The sequence below is a fragment of the chloroplast genome of Elaeis guineensis (genome assembly GCF_000442705.2).
Source record: "Elaeis guineensis chloroplast, complete genome".
Lineage (NCBI taxonomy): Eukaryota > Viridiplantae > Streptophyta > Magnoliopsida > Arecales > Arecaceae > Elaeis > Elaeis guineensis.
This window is the reverse complement of record NC_017602.1, coordinates 51,203-64,868: the sequence shown is the minus strand read 5'-3', so window position 1 is coordinate 64,868 and position 13,666 is coordinate 51,203. Positions and strand designations below refer to the sequence as shown.

Genomic DNA, 13,666 nt, shown 5'->3' with positions numbered 1-13,666 from the left:
TCAGACAAAGGAGGTAAGGTCCCGCTGAGTTCTTACTCCATATAGCGAAACTTTGATCTACTCCATAACATACAAATTGGAAAGTTATCCAGTAAACATAATTAAAATATTATATTCGTAGAAATGACAAAACAGATCCTTTGTTTCTTAATAATTTGAAGAATTAAATCTATTGATTGATTCATAGTCTCTGTCGTTCCTCCATAATATTGAACTCTTACAAAGCAACAAAAAAGAAGGAATCAATCGATTTTCTGGATAATCCAATATTATATGGATTTCTACGGATGAGACATCCTGAAAATTTTTTCTATACTAAATTAATAGAACCTTATTCTATAAAAACTCTGATGAGATAATAAATAAGGATTTGGATATTTGTAAAAATCTAATTTGCCTTTCAACCGGAACAGTAAAAGTTTTTTTTGTTTGAATAATTTTTCTAAATTAGAAGTTTAAATTAATTGAATAATTAAAGAAGTTCTATTTGTTCAATGAATTTCTCCTCCCCTAACCCTTTCTTTTTGTTTGTCTACTACTTCTTATGAATCTAAACAAAGGAGTTCCAATAGACCCGGAAAGCAAGGAATAGTAATCTTTGACGAACAAGAGAAAAAATCATTATTATTTCGATACAAGACGACACAAGAAAAGGGTGTAAAATCCCTTTTCTTGTGTCGAATAGAAGATTAGGAAGACTAGTAATCCCTCCTAAAAGTATTTGTTCCTTTCATTTTTCCCATCCTTCCCTTGTATTCTCTTCCTTTATATTTGTATGCCTATAGTCTATTACTAGGAATGGGATACACGTAATGAATTCCAGACATCCCACAAACAAAACAAAAACAGTATAAACAAAAAGGTTTACAGAATTTTTTGATCATACATAAGTATCGATCGACAATAATTTGTTGCTTTTTACCAACTTGATGTTAAGGAATTTCTGGACCTAGAAATTCATTTCATACAATTGAACCTTTTCAAACTGTTTCTTTTTAAGAACCAAAAAAACTTGTGCCAAAATAACAGATGCCAAGAAGAACAAAAGGCCTTGGACACGTAATGGATCTTGAAGCACTATTTCTGCATCTCCCTGACCAAACCCTCCTACATTGGGATTGCTTGTTAATGGTTGATCGAGCTTGATGGATTCACCCTCTGAAACAAGAAGTTCTGGCCCTGGAGGTACAATATCAACCACTTGATGTCCATCCGATGCATCAACTATGGTTATTTCATATCCTCCTTTTTCTTTACGTACTATTCTGCTTACTATACCTGCTGATGTAGCATTATAGACTGTATTGTTACTCTTGCTCCCATCAGGATAAATCTGACCCCTTCCTCTGTTCCCACCTACATATATGGGATATTTTAAGAAGTGAACGTCTTTCCTCGTAGCAGGGTCGGGGGAAAGAATGGGAAAGGCGATTTCACTATATTTCTGACCGGGAACAGGACCTATCACAAGAATATTTCTTTTATTGGGACGATAACTCTGAAAAGACAGATTTCCCATCTTTTCTCTCACCTCGGGAGAAATACGATCGGGGGGGGCTAACTCGAATCCCTCGGGTAAAATAAGAACAGCCCCTACATTCAAAGCCCCCTTTTTACCATTAGCAAGAACTTGTTTCAGTTGCATATCATAAGGGATTCGAACAACTGCTTCAAATACAGTATCAGGAAGCACGGCTTGCGGAACTTCAATATCCACGGGCTTATTAGCTAAATGGCAATTGGCACATACAATTCGTCCAGTTGCTTCTCGTGGGTTTTCATAACCCTGCTGCGCAAAAATGGGATATGCATTTGAAATAGATGCCCGAGTTATTACATATATCATGATCGATACAGAAATCGATTGAGTCATCTGTTCCTTTACCCAAGAAAAAGTATTTCTATTTTGCATGTCCAATCATTGATCCCGGAATTTCTACAATAAATTAGATAGGTAGCTAGTATAGTTCCCTATACACGAGTCTGTCATTGTACTGGGATAATTGTACTGGATACTGGAATATAGGACGAATACCTTGAAGAGCTAGAAATATAAAGAATTAAGTAAGATTGAAAATCCTTTCTTTATATACGAAGAAAGATTCTGATTTGATTGATATCAGGAGATCAAATGAGTTCTTCATTCATTCATTGAATGATAAATAACTACAAGTGAAGGAGATACACGATTTAAATAATAGAAGATCCAATATTTCACAATTGTATCTAGAATAACTGGAAAAGTGGAAACAAGACTGGATATAATTTGATCGTTATGAACCAATCCAAAATCGTTGTAGACCGAACCAATCATTAGTTCCCAACCATGGGTCGAATGAAATCCGATCCATAAATCAGTAACTAAAAGAATCAAAAAAGCTTTTATTGTGTCACTTAAGTTATAGAGGAATTCCTGAATCCAAGAATTAAGAATGACAAGTTCTTCATTACCCAGAATAAAATAACCACTTAGAATAGCGAAACAAATTATATTTGTCGAGAAATCCAAAATGATATGGAGATGATATTCATTGTGTGTTTTGACCAATTGTATCGTTTCCTTGTGTATTCCTATACGAAGTTTTTGTATATGCGTCTCCGGGTACTCCTTTATCATTTCATCCAAGAGGAATAGTTCTTCCAATTCTATGAATCTTTCTAGAACGTTTTTCTCTTGAATATCATTCAAAAAAGTTTCGGATTTCCCGGTATTCCACCAATTAGTAACCCAAGGTTCCAGACATTTATTAAATGAGAGAGAGACCCACCAGGGCAAAAATATTATGGATGAAATATATGGGAGGGAGACCAAGGCTTTCTTTTTTTTTTCATTTTTATCCTAAAAGGACCTTATTCTATTTCTATATTCCTTTCCTTCTAGATCCGAGATCTAAATTATTACACAAAAATAGGAAATAGATCCATGGGTTCAATACCTTTTTATAGAACTCGTACTTCAGAGAAATATCAAATAGAGTCGACGGTTGTATTAAAAAGGAAATTAGCAAGTTTTTTTCAATTTTTTCTTCAGTTCATTTCAAAATACTTCAATTGGTACGCGCAAGAAATAGGCCAATTCGGCAGCTTTTTGTTCAATTTCTTGTGGAGTAAAATACTCATCAGTACGAGTCAAGGGAATGGCTCCTTGGCCTCTGATTTCCATATAAAGGACACGACGAGGATAAAGACCCTCTTTAACCTCCATTCTGATTGATTGTATATCTTTCATAAGTAAGCGAAGGAAGATGCGACGATTTATTCCAGGAAATCCCCAACGAAAAATACACACTATTCCTTCTTTTCTATCGAATCTGTCATAACCACTACCTACATTCCATGAAATTGTGCACCACAAATAGGAGCTAATGAATAGACCGGCGATCCCATAGAAAGACATCACGATCCCTTGTGGAAAAAAAATAATTTGCTGAGATGGAAATACGGATATCAGATTCCTACCAAGATAACTGGAAGTTCCAACCACTAAGAATCCTAGCGAACCTAAAAAAAGGATACAGGCCCAGAAAAAATTACTTGTTTTTCGAGACCCCATTATAAGTTCTATCCATATATGTTCTGATCGCCAATTCATACTCTACTAGATCCAGTTGCATTCGATTGGAATTGAGAGAATAACCCAAATGAATTTTACTTTCTTGATCCCGAAGTAACTTTCATTAACTAGCACTATTCTGATGTAAACCGTTAGAAGTAATTTGTTAGATACATTGACTTTCCATTTAAATAAAATATTCGCCGATCCATTTTTAATTTAACCAGCTATACCTGCATATACATGCATTTATGCGGATATCATGTATCCGCATAAATGCATAATAGTTCTTTCATTTGTGTTCGTAAAGAGTCACATATCGTACCATATTACACTAAATAAATATCTGTATTATGATCCAGCGTTGAAATAAATTGATGAGATTTGGTCCCATCGGATCTAGACAATCTTATTTTTTTGGACATGAAGAGATAAAGAAGCCATTGCAATTGCCGGAAATACTAGGCCCACTAAAGGCACAAAAATAGAGGGTAAGTTGAGATCTGTCATAGAATGGGTGCCTCGATTTAATATTTCTATCTATTAGAAAGAAAAAGATATCTTATGATATGATAAGTATATCTATCCTAAGTATATATCATAAACTGTATTATATTTATAATATAATTTTATTATATTTATAATATTATTTATTATATATAAAAATATTATTTAATAATTATATTCTAATTATTTATTAATAATTTATTAAATTTAATAAAAAATATTATTTCTTTTTTATTTTGATTTCGATATTTTTTTTATTGTCTATATTAATACGTAAGAAGGCCAGATAATTTTTTTTTAATTTTCCCTAATTCTAATTCCTCGGAGGGAGAAATTCACTTTTTTATCCTGTTGATAGAAGGTTCGTGATTACTAATCATGAATAGAGGTAGGATAAAAAAATAGATCTGGAGGAAAAACTAAAAAGTAATTACCCGAAGCTTCTAACTCTTATTACAAGTAGAACTTATGTCATCAAAGAAAACACCATTCTTTTTAGTTTTTTTTTTGATTACGATGAACTAAATACTTGTTCGCTACAAATAATTGAATTTAGTACTATACTTTATAAATTTTTTGAATTTTGATTCGAGGGAAAGAAACCGTGGAGCTGAAATAACTCACTCAGAACACTTTTTAAAGGATTACGTGGTACAATTGGGTCAAATAAGCCTTTATGGAATAAATACTCAGCCGCTTGTGAACCATCGGGTACTGTCTTATTCAATGTTTGTTCAATTACTCTTTTGCCCGCAAATGCAATGTAGGCATTAGGTTCAGCAACAATGACATCTCCCAACATACCAAAACTGGCTGTTACTCCACCGGTTGTAGGAGATGTAAGGATTGATACATAGAATAATTTTTTATTTGATTGATAATTATGTGAAGCGGAAGATATTTTAGCCATTTGCATCAAACTCAAACTTCCTTCTTGCATGCGCGCTCCTCCAGAAGCACACACAATAATGACAGGTAGAGATCGATTAGTAGCATACTCGATCAAACGGGTGATTTTCTCGCCTACTACAGATCCCATACTACCTCCCATGAACTTAAAATCCATAACTCCAATTGCTATGGGAATACCATTTAGTTGACCTATGCCTGTTTGAACAGCTTCAGTTAAACCTGTCTTTCTTTGATAAGAATCGATACGATCTCTATAGGGTTTCCCCTCTGAATGAAATTCAATGGGGTCCATAGAGACCATATCTTCATCCATAGGATCCCAAGTCCCCGGATCAATCGAAAGTTCGATTCTATCTGAACTGCTCATTTTCAAATGATATCCACACTGTTCACAAATATTCATTTTTGACCTAAAAAATTTTTTATAATTTAATCCATAACAATTTTCGCATTGAATCCATAAATGTCTGTATTTTTTTTTTCTACCGAAATCATTAGATCTTCTTCTTATATTGAAATCACTGCCATTTTTACTAGTTCTTATACCAGAACTTCCACTTTCACTACCGGTTACATTTTCAGTACAAATGAAACTATAAATGTAACTGTCACTGTAATTGTCGGTACCACCCGAAATGGAACTATTAATACTGACTTCAAAACGAAGATAATTATCAATGCAACTATTAATGTGATTATTCCAACTAGATTGAGTATCATATATGTAATGATAATAGTTGTGATTGTTTCTCTTAGACCCATTATTTAAATAACTAGAAAAAAAACTTTCTAGTTCACTCAGAAAAGAACTATCATTGTCAATCTCAAAAATCTGATTTTCAATATCAAAACATACAGAAAAACTGTCACCATTACTATCCCTAACTAAAAAAGTGTCATCAGAGATCAAACTCCAAATATCCCTGATATCAAATAAATAATCAACATTTCTGAAACTATAACTGCCACTATCACTCCGACTAGGAATGTTTTTCTCCGTACCATTTAGAATGGGTTCTTCACTTCCACTGGTATGTCCAATAGCATCAAGACTATCCATTGATTTATTTAGTCCACACCTATGTTCTAACTTATCGTTAGACAACATCGAATTGAACCACCATTTTTCCATAGAGTCTTCTTGCCCCCTATTTGATGAAAATACAATAGATGAATAGTCATTCCATGAATAATCATTTTACTATTTTATTTCCTATCAGGAATTAAGCATATGAATGCAATCATTAAGATTGTTAACTAATAAGATAACAATAACGTAACAAGTGAGTATTGAAAGTACTGATTTTTGGGGGGGGAGTCCAAAGTATCACTTCAATATATTGATAGAATCTTTTTCTCAATTAAAAAATATAAAGACAGGTTTCTCTCATGTCATGTACTACAAATTCTCATCGAAAAGAAAAATAGTTGTTTCTTCCTATAAATAAAGAATTCGTTCTCGTATAATCTTGTATCGTATAATCAAATAATAAGTTTCTATTCCGACACGGAAAGAAAAGACAATATACAGGATGGGTAGAAAGAGCCCCTCCTTTGGCTTGATCTATAGCCTGAAACTACGGGATATAAAATGATCCAACAACCCCAAGATCCATAGGATTAATTATGGATTCAACAATAAACAATAGAAGTATTGAGTTATAGAAGTATTGAGTTGTTTAGTCTTCGATCTTATCTTGTATTTAGATCTTATGTATAGGAAAATAGGTAAGTAAATAAGTAAATAAGTAAGGTCTGTACATATGAGAGATATATGCAAATACCAAATACATAGTATAGGATGCTCATTCTTTATTTTATTCGGTTCGGCTCAATCCTTTTTTTTTAGGAAAAGATTGGGCCGAGTTTAATTGCAATCAATTAGAAGAACAAACAGGAATTACTGAATTATGCACGCTTATTTTATCTCTTCATCTATCCAGCTTATCTACTGGTTCGAATTCGAATTTGATCTCCTTCCATACTTCACAAGCGGCAGCTAGTTCAGGGCTCCATTTGCTAGCTTCACGGATAATTTCATTACCTTCACGAGCAAGATCACGTCCTTCATTACGAGCTTGTACACACGCTTCTAAAGCCACCCGATTAGCTACTGCACCGGGTGCATTTCCCCAAGGGTGTCCTAAAGTTCCTCCGCCAAACTGTAGTACGGAATCATCCCCAAAGATTTCGGTCAGGGCAGGCATATGCCAAACATGAATACCCCCTGAAGCCACGGGTATAACACCTGGCATAGAGACCCAATCTTGAGTAAAAAAGATACCGCGACTTCGGTCTTTTTCAATAAAATCATCACGTAATAAATCAACAAAACCCAAAGTCATCTCACGTTCCCCTTCCAGTTTACCCACTACTGTACCCGCGTGAATATGATCTCCACCAGACATACGTAATGCTTTAGCTAGTACACGAAAATGCATACCATGATTTTTCTGTCTATCAATAACTGCATGCATTGCGCGATGGATGTGAAGAAGTAGGCCGTTATCGCGGCAATAATAAGCCAAGCTAGTATTTGCAGTGAATCCCCCAGTTAAGTAGTCATGCATTACGATAGGAGCTCCCAATTCTCTGGCAAATACGGCCCTTTTGATCATTTCTTCACATGTACCCGCAGTAGCATTCAAGTAATGTCCTTTGATTTCACCCGTTTCGGCCTGCGCTTTATAAATTGCTTCGGCACAAAATAAGAAACGGTCTCTCCAACGCATAAATGGTTGTGAGTTCACGTTTTCATCATCCTTGGTAAAATCAAGTCCACCGCGTAGACATTCATAAACCGCTCTACCGTAGTTCTTTGCGGATAATCCCAATTTTGGTTTAATAGTACATCCCAATAGAGGACGACCATACTTGTTCAACTTATCTCTTTCAGATTGGATACCATGAGGCGGGCCTTGGAAAGTTTTGGAATAAGAAGGGGGAATTCGCAGATCCTCCAGACGTAGAGCTCGTAGGGCTTTGAAACCAAATACATTACCCACAATGGAAGTAAACATGTTAGTAACAGAACCTTCTTCAAAAAGGTCTAAAGGATAAGCTACATAAGCAATATATTGATTTTCCTCCCCGACAACGGTTTCGATGTGGTAGCATCGTCCTTTGTAACGATCAAGACTGGTAAGTCCATCAGTCCACACAGTTGTCCATGTACCAGTAGAAGATTCGGCAGCTACCGCTGCCCCTGCTTCCTCAGGCGGAACTCCGGGTTGAGGAGTTACTCGGAATGCTGCCAAGATATCGGTATCTTTGGTTTCGTAGTCAGGAGTATAATAAGTCAATTTGTAATCTTTAACACCAGCTTTAAATCCAACACTTGCTTTAGTCTCTGTTTGTGGTGACATAAGTCCCTCCCTACAACTCATGAATTAAGAATTCTCACAACGACAAGGTCTACTCGATATGGATTAGGCGTGAATGAAACCTTTGACAAAAAGAAAATCTTTCAAAAAATATTCAACTAATATTATCAACTAATTAAAATGTTATGTTAAAATGGTTCGGTTCGTTATTAGACCATGTATTTGATTCACCAAATACATCATTATTGTATACTCTTTAATATATATGGCGCAACCCAATCCTTGTTTTGCAAGTTTATAATTGAATTGATCCCCTTCTTATTTTGAATCTAAATATCTGAATACTAAGATAATCCCCTCTTGACAGTAATATATGTTGTATACGTAAATCCTATTATGTGAAAATAGGCATAAATTCATCCATGAAAGGGTATAAAGAATAGGCGGAAATCTAATCTATATGCAAAAAAATAAAAAATAAAGAACAATGGTCAGTGAAATCGAAATAATGAATCATAAATCAAGTTCGGGTTCGAATTCCATAGATAATCTAATATAGATGGTATTTTCTATAATGATAGAGAAATGAAACACACTTACTCACGATTTCATCTACTTGACATTTTGAAAAAAGAATTGGCTGAACTTGAAAATTTACTCATTCAATGAGTAAACGATTGAATCAGATTCGGTTGGGTGGTACCAACTAAATCGAGTACTAACTCCCATTTTTTTTCTTATTGAATTAACCGATCAACTTGCTATCGGACATTTATTTTCGATTTGACATGGCACTATTCCAAAAAAAATTTCGACATATTTCACTTTATTATAATTATGAGAATCAATCCTACTCCTTCTAGTCCTGTGGTTTCCACACTTGAAGAAAAAAACCTAGGGCGTATCGCTCAAATTATTGGCCCAGTACTGGATGTCGTTTTTCCCCCGGGCAAGATGCCTAATATTTATAACGCTTTGGTAGTTAAGGGTCGAGATACTGTCGGTCAGCAAATTAATGTGACTTGTGAGGTACAACAATTATTAGGAAATAATCGAGTTAGAGCTGTAGCTATGAGTGCTACAGATGGTCTGATGAGAGGAATGGAAGTGATTGACACGGGAGCTCCTCTAAGTGTTCCAGTCGGCGGAGCTACTCTCGGACGAATTTTCAACGTTCTTGGGGAACCTGTTGATAATTTAGGTCCTGTAGATACTCGCACAACATCTCCTATTCATAGATCTGCGCCTGCCTTTATACAGTTAGATACGAAATTATCAATCTTTGAAACAGGGATTAAAGTGGTGGATCTTTTAGCTCCTTATCGCCGTGGAGGAAAAATCGGACTATTTGGGGGAGCTGGAGTGGGTAAAACAGTACTCATCATGGAATTGATCAATAACATTGCCAAAGCTCATGGAGGCGTATCCGTATTTGGCGGAGTAGGCGAACGTACTCGTGAAGGAAATGATCTTTACATGGAAATGAAAGAATCCGGAGTGATTAATGAAAAAAATATTGCGGAATCAAAAGTAGCTCTAGTCTATGGTCAAATGAATGAACCGCCGGGAGCTCGTATGAGAGTTGGTTTAACTGCCCTAACCATGGCGGAATATTTCCGGGATGTTAATGAACAAGACGTGCTTCTATTCATCGACAATATTTTTCGTTTCGTCCAAGCAGGATCAGAAGTATCCGCCTTATTAGGGAGAATGCCTTCCGCAGTGGGTTATCAACCTACCCTTAGTACAGAAATGGGTTCTTTGCAAGAAAGAATTACCTCTACCAAAGAGGGATCTATAACTTCGATCCAAGCGGTTTATGTACCTGCGGACGATTTGACCGACCCTGCTCCTGCCACGACATTTGCACATTTAGATGCTACTACCGTACTATCAAGAGTATTAGCTGCTAAAGGTATTTATCCAGCAGTGGATCCGTTAGATTCAACGTCAACTATGTTACAACCTCGAATCGTTGGTGAGGAACATTATGAAACTGCGCAAAGAGTTAAGCAAACTTCACAACGTTACAAAGAACTTCAGGACATTATAGCTATCCTTGGGTTGGACGAATTATCCGAAGAAGATCGTTTAACTGTAGCAAGAGCACGAAAAATTGAGCGTTTCTTATCACAACCCTTCTTCGTGGCAGAAGTATTTACTGGTTCTCCAGGGAAATATGTTGGTCTTGCAGAAACAATTAGGGGGTTTCAATTGATCCTTTCCGGAGAATTAGACGGTCTTCCCGAGCAGGCCTTTTATTTGGTGGGTAACATCGATGAAGCTACCGCGAAAGCTATGAACTTAGAAGTGGAGAGCAAATTGAAGAAATGACCTTAAATCTTTGTGTACTGACTCCTAATCGAATTATTTGGGATTCAGAAGTGAAAGAAATCATTTTATCTACTAATAGTGGCCAAATTGGCGTATTACCAAACCACGCCCCTATTGCCACGGCTGTAGATATAGGTCTTTTGAGAATACGCCTCAACGACCAATGGTTAACGGTGGCTCTGATGGGTGGTTTCGCTAGAATAGGTAATAATGAGATCACCATTTTAGGAAATGATGCGGAGATGAGTACTGACATTGATCCGCAAGAAGCTCAGCAAGCTCTTGAAATAGCTGAAGCTAACTTGAGTAGAGCTGAGGGTAAGAGACAAGCAATTGAAGCGAATCTAGCTCTCAGACGAGCTAGGACACGAGTAGAGGCTGTAAATGCTATTTCCTCCTAGTCAAGTCAATACATCAAAATAATCAAAAGAAGTTCTTTAGAACTGTATGATATAACGAAAAAAAAAAGAAAATGGGTAGAAAAACTTATTAGATATCACTCAATTGACTTCGGTATCTAATAAGTTCTACCTACTATTGGATTTGAACCAATGACTCCCGCCGTATGAAAGCAATACTCTAACCACTGAGTTAAGTAGGTTATTCACTTATAGGATTATAAGTGGAATATTATTTCTAAGCAATACCAATCTGTTAACAGTAGACGGATCAGAGAGCTATCATGTGGGATTATGGAATATCCATCTTGACAAGAAATTATCCATATGTTAATATAATATATCTATGACAAGGGCTATAGCTCAGTTAGGTAGAGCACCTCGTTTACACGTGCGCTAATGCTTTTCAGGGGAGCCCATTATGCAATAAACATAATTGATCTTATTGACAAATCGATGTCTTACTCCACAGATAGATTCGAGGGAACAAGAGAACAATAGCCTGACAAATATTGGGTTCGGTCCGATTCAGGTGCGAATTCAGGTGCCAAATCAAATAGAACCCGCCATTGATTTGATAGTTGATAAGGTAAATACCCAGTCCATTCAATGCTAGGCATAATGAGTATAAGGGCCTCAAAATAACCTTTTTTCGTCCTATGAACTTTAAGGTGTATGAAGTCTCATATTCGACTCTTGCAGCGTAGCGATAGAGACTCCATCTAACTTAGTTTGATCTAGGCCGAAGGCAGACCTAAGTCAAGGTAACCCTTCTTTGAAACACTTTGGTATTGCTCCTAGATCAGAATACAAATGATGAATCAGAGCACATGGAACCATCTCATTATTTTCCTGTAAAGAAAAATATGGTGGACTAACTGATCTTTACATCAGTTTATGAAAGAGCCCAATGCAACAAAATGCATGTTGGGTCTTTGAAACAGTTCGAATCATTTCGATAATAATCAGTTTGATCTGTTTTACCGAGAAGGTCTACGGTTCGAGTCCGTATAGCCCTAATACATTCTATTTTAGTTTAGTATAGTTTTCATTTCCTCATTAGTACTTGTTTATAGACTGGTCGGTTGGTTGATCCAAAAGTATTACCACATGTTCATGTAAATACATAGGGACAGGAAAATAAAAACAATAAAAAACAATAATTCATTCCAATAGATCTAATCAGTATTTGTAAAATCTCGGATAAAATACTCATCTTCCTTCATTAATCTTCGTGGATGGATTACATATGACCTTTTTCCTCTTTTCCTGTCCATGATTAAAGAGTTAGTGATATATTTTTGCGTTGGTATATCGAATCCGGTCAATTTATGAAGTGAGAATCATGACATGATTCTGTCTAAAAACTTCAACAGTCACATAGATCTAGGACCTATTCTTTTCTTGTATTTGTTTTGTGTGTGGAGTCGCCTGACTAATCGCTTTTTGGCAGAACAACAACCCCAATTGATTGATTTAGAGATAATGCAGAGATAATGAATTGGTCCTAAATGTATCAATTTCCTTCTTCTATATTCTATGAGTTGAGTTGGTTTTGGGATTTGGTCTGTCAAATCATTCGATAATGTCTAATTCTTTCTATTAGAAGTATCTTTCTTATGTAGATTAGATAATTTACGATTCCGTCTATTATACCACTCTGTGGTATGTTTCATTGTGTAATGTGGGTTTGCTGTAAAACAAACCTTTTTCTTGTAGTGAAATCCAACCCATCGGGTTTTCTTACTATTACTAAGTGTTATTGCCGTAACAAAACAAACAAGTATTTTGGTTCATTCCAAATCGCGATCTTTCTTTAGTACTCGAGATTGGCCTGAAATGGAATGACTCTTTTTTTTTCATTCTAACTCTAATGAAATAACTCGATTCTTTTTATTTTATTTCTGAGAGGGTCAGTCGGTATAGTACAAGAAAAAAGTTTCGAATTTTTTTTGTATAGAAAGATATGAGTTGTTATATGTAAACTCGCAACTCAACGGATTGAATCAAATCAATTAAGGAAAATAGAAATGAAATCCAGGATAAGGAAAGGAGAAAAAATATAATCGTTCGGTGCTTTAGATTATGTTTATGTAATGTATTCGTATCAAATCAATAGAAGCAATGATCCTATACACAGATATTAATGAAAAAAAAATACTTCGAAAAGAATATGCTAGAAATCCCTAGATATTTTACCCCATATGACTACTGAAATTTTTTCCGTTTTGAATTTTTTTTTTTATATTATATTTCTATATTATTTTTATATTATATTTCTATATTAATTATATTTTTTTATATGTTTTTATTTTCTTTTATTTTCATTATCTCATTATATATATGTAATGAAACATAGGATTAATTCGCATTATTAATTTAGTAATATTATCAATTAGTATTAGAATATGTACTAGTATAATATTTAATTAATATTTTAGTTTAGTAATGTAATTAGTAATTAATTACTATTTAATTACTTGTTAATTACTTGACTTTTTACTTTTTTTTTCTTTTTTTATATTATAGTACTTTTTTATTTTTATTTTTTTATAGAGTATTTTTATACTCTATTTTATAGAGTATAGAGATAAAGTATAGAGAAACCGAGACAAAGCGATAGAATTTAGTTTGTGTAA

The 13,666-nt window shown here is 34.9% G+C and overlaps 8 protein-coding genes and 2 non-coding genes across 10 annotated transcripts; 3 read left to right on the top strand and 7 right to left on the bottom strand. All coding sequences in view use genetic code 11, as the record gives it.

Annotated features, from left to right (window-relative positions):
- Positions 1-949: 949 nt before the first annotated feature.
- On the bottom strand, positions 950-1,912 carry petA (cytochrome f). The gene has a single exon. The coding sequence runs from the start codon at positions 1,910-1,912 to the stop codon at positions 950-952; it is 963 nt and encodes a 320-aa protein (YP_006073117.1).
- Positions 1,913-2,140: 228 nt separating this feature from the next.
- On the bottom strand, positions 2,141-2,836 carry cemA (envelope membrane protein; the record flags this gene model as incomplete). Its single annotated transcript has 1 exon — positions 2,141-2,836. A coding segment is annotated over one exon (696 nt), but the record flags the coding sequence as incomplete, so codon positions are not given.
- Positions 2,837-3,037: 201 nt separating this feature from the next.
- ycf4 (photosystem I assembly protein Ycf4) lies at positions 3,038-3,592 on the bottom strand. Its single transcript has one exon. The coding sequence runs from the start codon at positions 3,590-3,592 to the stop codon at positions 3,038-3,040; it is 555 nt and encodes a 184-aa protein (YP_006073115.1).
- Positions 3,593-3,952: 360 nt separating this feature from the next.
- psaI (photosystem I subunit VIII) lies at positions 3,953-4,063 on the bottom strand. The gene has a single exon. The coding sequence runs from the start codon at positions 4,061-4,063 to the stop codon at positions 3,953-3,955; it is 111 nt and encodes a 36-aa protein (YP_006073114.1).
- A 562-nt stretch (positions 4,064-4,625) lies between these two features.
- accD (acetyl-CoA carboxylase carboxyltransferase beta subunit) lies at positions 4,626-6,104 on the bottom strand. The gene has a single exon. It carries the CDS (start codon positions 6,102-6,104, stop codon positions 4,626-4,628), a length of 1,479 nt encoding a protein of 492 aa, YP_006073113.1.
- A 799-nt stretch (positions 6,105-6,903) lies between these two features.
- Positions 6,904-8,358, bottom strand: rbcL (ribulose bisophosphate carboxylase). Its single transcript has one exon. The coding sequence runs from the start codon at positions 8,356-8,358 to the stop codon at positions 6,904-6,906; it is 1,455 nt and encodes a 484-aa protein (YP_006073112.1).
- A 774-nt stretch (positions 8,359-9,132) lies between these two features.
- On the top strand, positions 9,133-10,629 carry atpB (ATP synthase CF1 beta subunit). Its single transcript has one exon. The coding sequence runs from the start codon at positions 9,133-9,135 to the stop codon at positions 10,627-10,629; it is 1,497 nt and encodes a 498-aa protein (YP_006073111.1).
- On the top strand, positions 10,626-11,030 carry atpE (ATP synthase CF1 epsilon subunit). The gene has a single exon. The coding sequence runs from the start codon at positions 10,626-10,628 to the stop codon at positions 11,028-11,030; it is 405 nt and encodes a 134-aa protein (YP_006073110.1).
- A 127-nt stretch (positions 11,031-11,157) lies between these two features.
- On the bottom strand, positions 11,158-11,230 carry trnM-CAU. Its single transcript has one exon. It is a non-coding gene; the product is annotated as a tRNA-Met (tRNA).
- A 149-nt stretch (positions 11,231-11,379) lies between these two features.
- Positions 11,380-12,046, top strand: trnV-UAC. The gene is made up of 2 exons: positions 11,380-11,418; positions 12,010-12,046. It is a non-coding gene; the product is annotated as a tRNA-Val (tRNA).
- The last annotated feature ends 1,620 nt before the right edge of the window (positions 12,047-13,666 follow it).